This window comes from Octopus bimaculoides, chromosome 8 (genome assembly GCF_001194135.2).
Source record: "Octopus bimaculoides isolate UCB-OBI-ISO-001 chromosome 8, ASM119413v2, whole genome shotgun sequence".
NCBI classification, from domain to species: domain Eukaryota; kingdom Metazoa; phylum Mollusca; class Cephalopoda; order Octopoda; family Octopodidae; genus Octopus; species Octopus bimaculoides.
In genome coordinates this window covers 91,541,528-91,547,750 of record NC_068988.1, presented here as the reverse complement: position 1 = coordinate 91,547,750, position 6,223 = coordinate 91,541,528, and the positions used below count along the sequence as shown (strand labels likewise).

Here is a 6,223-nt window from a genome sequence, read left to right as displayed (position 1 = left end):
GAAATAAATGTGCAAGTGGCTGAGCACTCCACAGACACATGTACCCTTAACGTAGTTCTCAGGGAGATTCAGCGTGACACAGAGTGTGACAAGGCTGACCCTTTGAATTACAGGCACAAGAGAAACAGGAAGTAAGAGTGAGAGAAAGTTGTGGCGGAAGACTACAGCAGGGTTCGCCACCATCCCCTGCTGGAGCCTCGTGGAGCTTTAGGTGTTTCCGCTCAATAAACACTCACAATGCCCGGTCTGGGAATCGAAACCGCGATCCTATGACCGCAAGTCTGCTGCCCTAACCACTGGGCCATTGCGCCTCCTGTTTAACACATATTCACACTATATTCGACTGTTACAACTCTTTTTTTTAAACTACAATTAAGTAAAGTTAGTGACACTTACTTTGGTTCGTAAGTTATCATTGCTCCTAAATTTATGTCATAGCAAAATAACAATTTACCAACAAAAAACATATCTTAATGACTAACCAACTTACTGAGTTATACTGCTACCAAAGTGGGATCCTGATAGAGAAGGTACTGATATCTGAAATGGAAGAAAATCAAACTAGATTTTAGGAAGGGAAAATTTATAAATACCAAAGGAAAACATTCATTGAAATATAATTATTTCAAGAAAATTGTGACTGCTGCTTAGTTCATAGTTTATAATTTATGTGATTAATCAAATGAAATATAATTAGCTGATGATAAGTATAAGATCTACAAAAGTAACTATAAAATTTTGTGAAGATAGTGAAATAGTTCAGTTCTGTGGTTGAATATTTTAGGTTGACGAAAGTTTTAACATAACCATCCCCCCCACACACACACACAAAAAAAACATCAATTTAAAATATAGAACTCACTAAAGTATAATTATTAATTTCTAAACTATTATTTTCAGATGACAATAAATCTATAATTATTAACAATAGGCTAAGAACTTCTTCAGATTCTTTAAAGTGGCAACCAGCAGAATCATTAGCTTGCCAGGCAAAATGCTTACCAGCATTGTGCCAAAATTTAAAACCAATATTTAGATTCTTTAGAAATATGATGAATTGTATATATATATATAAACAACATAAAACATATACATCTATGATGATGATGATGATGATGATGATGATGGATTGATTACTGGAACGAAACCCTGTTACTTAACAATAAAGAATAGTCAGTTCAATTATAGCCTAATCATCATTATCGTCATTGTCACTGTTGTCATTTTAACAACCACTTTTCTATGCTCACGTGGGTTGGATAGAATTTGTTGAGGCAGATTTGCTATGGCTTGAATGTGCTCTTGTTAACTGACCCCTGTTTCCTAGTAAGGTAATATTTCCCTATATCCAGACATGTTTTCACAGAAGACTGGAAACAAGGACACCTCTTGGTGGTGTCCTCATGATGGTGACATTTGTTTACAACTATCTGATGATGTCAAGACAAAGAGACACTAACACATACACATATACAGCAAGATTCTTTCAATTTCCATTACCAAATCCACTCATTTGCCCAAGTTATCACACAGTGCAATTGAATCTGAAACCATATTGTTAGGAAGCAAGCTTCTTAACCATCAGCCATGCCTGTGTCTTATATAAAATGAAATTAAATAAAAAGCAAAACAGCTGCCAAGGATGACTGGTAAATATACTAATAAATATACTAACTGTAGATAAAATCAAAAATATAAAGTCGACAGAATAGTCAACATCGATGTTTGTTTTCCTATGATAGCATGGATCGGATGGCAATACCTTACTATTTGCTGGGGTTTTTCAGCAAGTGAAATTTATTAATACAATAGCAGAGAAAACTGCAATCTTTGTTGTGTCTTGGCAAATGTTTTATAGATGAATGCCTTTCCTATTGCCAATCCCTTTACAGCATGAAGTGGATACATTTTATCCTGTTAAGAACCAAAGTATCTCCACTCTGAATAAATACAGCATAACTGCTCTCCCTAACAATAACATCACTGTGGCCTGTAAAACCCTCATTTCCTCCTTTATTGGCATTTTTTGAAATAGAAAAGTTGTCAGCTATAGAAGATGAGTAAATACCAAGGAAGAGTCCATGGTGGATGTCTAAAATTGCTGGCATAAAAGTTGATTACATATTTTGTAAAGTTTATTTATTATGAATAGTGAAGCACTACCAAAGATAGTGAAGATTTCTTTGTGTACCTTTCCTGGTAATAATGTTTGCTAATTCTCCTCCAGGTGTATCTTAAACTATAACTGGGCTTTGTACAGTAAAATCAAAATGCTGAGAGATTTGCATTCCATATATAGAACAATGAACTAATGAGCATTAAGCCATAAAGCACTGGGATTTACACTTACATAGCATGGAGTAATGAGCACATTTTATGAAAATGAGACTATCATGCACACATAAAAAACAAAAAAAAATAGTTTAAATATCTTCTTAGTGTGTAATGGTGGCAAGTTTTACATCATCTGAAAAGTCATTAGTTGAACTATGAGCCCCCTTGCTTTCTGTGGGGTAGCAGAGCGTTTGAGTGACATTAGACCCTAACAAACACCCATAAATTAAATGCATCTATCTGGGCCACGATTGTGGCCTGTCAACCTGTGCCTGACAGCCATGATTGTGGCCCATTGTGCTTTATGTGTTAAGGAAGAAATTACTGCAAAGGCAGAAACTTTTCTATCGTTTTAAACAGAAAATGAAATGGCTTGGTTATGTAGCATGATATGATGATCATCCCCTATCACAAGTAAATATGGTCATGCATGAACCTCTGCCATACAAAAGGAATGGAAAAACCCCAAAGAGGGTGGTCAAGTAACGTCAAAGAATGGACAGGGTGGAAAAATAATGGGAAATATGAGGTTGGCTGATGACTGGGGTAAGATGATGACTGATGGTGAATGAATGCTGCAGCTGCTATTCTCCACAGAATTAACAATATAAGACTTCAGATAATATGTTTCAACAGACAAGACAAATCTTGAGATACTGCAGCTAATACCTTAAGATCAACAACTTGAGACAAATAGATTGTGACTGATTGATATTTTAAGACCAAGAACAGCCATTTACTTTTAAGTTTTTACCAAGGCAAAAGAAAGAAAACAGGAGTCAATAATTACCTTTTGTATTTTGTTTGTGTTGGTGTTGCTGAAATTAAGAAATTTGAGGTTTAATTACAGATTATGAGATATAAATAGGATGGATTTAATATTAGATCAAATAATGTATCTTGGCTTTAATAGAAAATATGAAAGAGAAGCATTTTTGAATATTTGGATCTATTTTAAAACGGGGGCCACATTTTTCATTAATGTTTTACGTAGTGTTTTTGGTACGGAAAGACTTTCAAACTTCGTATACTTATCTATTTTGTGTTATAGAACAGAAAAATATTTTTGTATTCGAATTTATTTCATGTAAAAATTTGTCTTATTTCGATAATTTCCACCAATCACTGACAAGTATTCAGTTGTTTAAATTTACTCCTTTGGCTGATTAAGCGATGTAAAGCGTATTTAATCTCCATACCTTCGTTTTATTTGCTTTTTTCATTTTAAATTTGCTTTAACCCTAACCCTAACCGTAAGGTTAAGGTTAGGGTTAGGGTTAATTGTTTCAGAATCGTTTGTTTATGTAGTCGGCACTTAATGTCTATTGGCTGAATGGACGTCAGTGATTGGTTGAAATTACAGAAATACAACAACTTTAACATGGAAAAACTTATGGATTTCTTTTTTTTTTTAAGAAGACTAAGAGAAAAAGATGTTTTATATGACACATTCTACCAGTGTTCCAAGTTTCAAAGTGTTTCGTTAATGAAAAATGTGGCCCCCGTTTTAAAAAAGATCCGAATATTTTCATCTATTCTAGCCAGAGGCTATGTATTGTCTCACCCAGCAGCATTGGCACCTTCTTTCATTTGTTGCAATGTCACGGTAAAATATTTTCCTAAACTCTCAATGATGTTAACTACCTAAGTTTCCATGGCAAAAAAAGTAAAATAGGAATGCCCGGAAAGCTCTTGCAAAGACATGCAACAGCAGCAGCAGCCCATATTCTTATGCCTCTCAGTAATCTTTACCCCTAACCTCTTGTAATGAGAATCTTTGCATGTTTCTAAGAATCCATGAATTACACTGCAAAATGCACACCATGCTTTCCTTTAGACTGCTCATCTTTTTTCCAAGTTTTCTTGACTTCAATATTCTATTTACTCGAACTTTAACAAGTGTACCATCCTTAAATGGGGCATCAGAGAACTTTGGTAAAAAAAAATAAGGCGAATTTTTTGAAAAGATCCTTCTCCCGAATCTACTACCTTTACAAACTATTTTAACAATCCCAATGAAGTTCCACAACGTTTAACAATCCTGATAGCAATTCCTTCAGTGGGGGTCACTGAACTTTCTAGTAATAACCATTTCACTCAGTCAATGTATGTGCTCACATAATGTTGTGAAGTGTCTGGTTGAGGTGATATAGACTGTCAGGGTAGCTTCAGTATAGCTCCCTATACTAATTCCTCCGTGATACAACCTCTGTAAGTCTATTGCTGGCTGGTGGATACTTGCTATTGTTGTAATTGCCTCACTAGAAGTTTAATGTTGCAATTCTTGATGAAGTGGTAGAATGGCTTCAACTTGAATTGAATTGAGATTTGAAATTTTTCAAAGGGAACTAGGCCATGAGGACTGTGCCTCCAGGTAAATTAATCTAGACACTGCATATCTAGGACTACATTATGTAATGTGTCTTTCCTTATATATATATATATATATATATATTTAAGGTTAAGAAGGGTATTGGATTTAGCCAAACCCAAAGATACAGGTAATACCGAGTAAGTGCTGTATACCGGCTAGTTATGTCCCATTCGTTGTTTAAACAAGAGTGGGGATTATAAGTCATGTATTGCCATTGTCCTCTTTATCCTTTTCTCTATTTATACATACATATATATATATATATATATTACGGAGATGCACTTGCATAGCAAGTGACCTGATCTGAGATCGTGTGCTGAAACGAAAACAATTGCAGTGTGGAAGGTGTTTATAAGCCATTTAAAATAACACACAAAATCCGTTAGATTCACTTCAACATTTAAATTTAAACTTAAATTTAAATTTAATTTGTTATATATATATATATGAGTCCACTACCTCTTATAATAGAAACAGCTCTAAGCGAACGAAGTTTATTACATAACATTTGTTTTTTCCTGGTGTTGTCTCTTTGTTTTTTATATATATACATATGTAACTGCTCTTCCATTAGCAAATAATAATGCTTTGAGCAAGGCAGGTGAATGAATGAAAAAGACATATGCAATAGATAAGTAAACAGATAAAATAAAGTAAAAATTACTCTACCTCTTTTTCTGCTCTTGATTATCTCTCTTATTTGTCTGCAAATACAGAAAGAATGAAATGAATTTGCCTTTTTCAGCTGATGAGACATGAGAGTGAAAAAAATTTTTTTTTTTAAAAAGAGCCCTCATGAAGATTAAAACATTACTTTTATTAGAACCTTGCAACTATAAAACTGTGACACTACTGTTTTCTATTCACTTTTGAACCAATTCCCCCAACACACTGCAACCATTAGCTCACAGATGCACTTTACATTTTCTGCCTATTTTATCATCATCATCATTGCCATGGCCATTAGAATGGTCTCTGTTCTACCTAACAACTGTTAAAAAGTCATTTTCAATCATGCCTACCCATCTCTCTTCTTAGATTCCATACTATATAATATTTAAGCAATTATTCCTCCACAGAACAGTAATCACTGGGAATTCTCTCCTTGCTCATATTTTTCTTACATTTTCTGTAGATACTGACCTATAAATGGTCAAAAGGAATATTAACCATATCAGTCTCAATAATCTGGGAGAGCCAGCAGTGGTCTTATACACTGGCTCTACCCCCTATCCTATCAAAAATTAAGTCTAAGATTGTTCTGAATCTGCCTTGTACATCCTGTGTCTCATTGTATTGTTTTAGCTCTTCTCTATGATGTGTAGATACAAAAGCATCAACAGAACAGGTAACTAATTCTAGAAATTTCATGATGTAGTACTAAATACACCAAGGTAAGAGTTGTAGGCTTATCTTACTGGGACCTATTTTTTTTATTCAGTTTCAGTATCTGCATAAACTGTCTAATTAAAATACACATCCAAGTTATAAAAAAAAAAAAAAAAAAAAAAAAAA

At 34.1% G+C, this 6,223-nt stretch overlaps 1 protein-coding gene across 6 annotated transcripts in view; it reads right to left on the bottom strand.

The window, feature by feature from the left end:
- Positions 1 to 6,223, bottom strand: part of LOC106874583 (putative mediator of RNA polymerase II transcription subunit 26) — a 235,200-nt gene that overhangs the window by 37,432 nt on the left and 191,545 nt on the right. For all 6 annotated transcript variants that reach the window (XM_052970258.1, XM_052970262.1, XM_052970259.1 and 3 more), the window contains 3 exons: positions 5,378 to 5,412; positions 3,125 to 3,152; positions 491 to 540 (listed from right to left, as the gene is read on the bottom strand). In XM_052970258.1, coding sequence (XP_052826218.1) covers positions 491 to 540; positions 3,125 to 3,152; positions 5,378 to 5,412 — 113 coding nt within the window. The remainder of the gene's footprint in view (positions 1 to 490; positions 541 to 3,124; positions 3,153 to 5,377; positions 5,413 to 6,223) is intronic.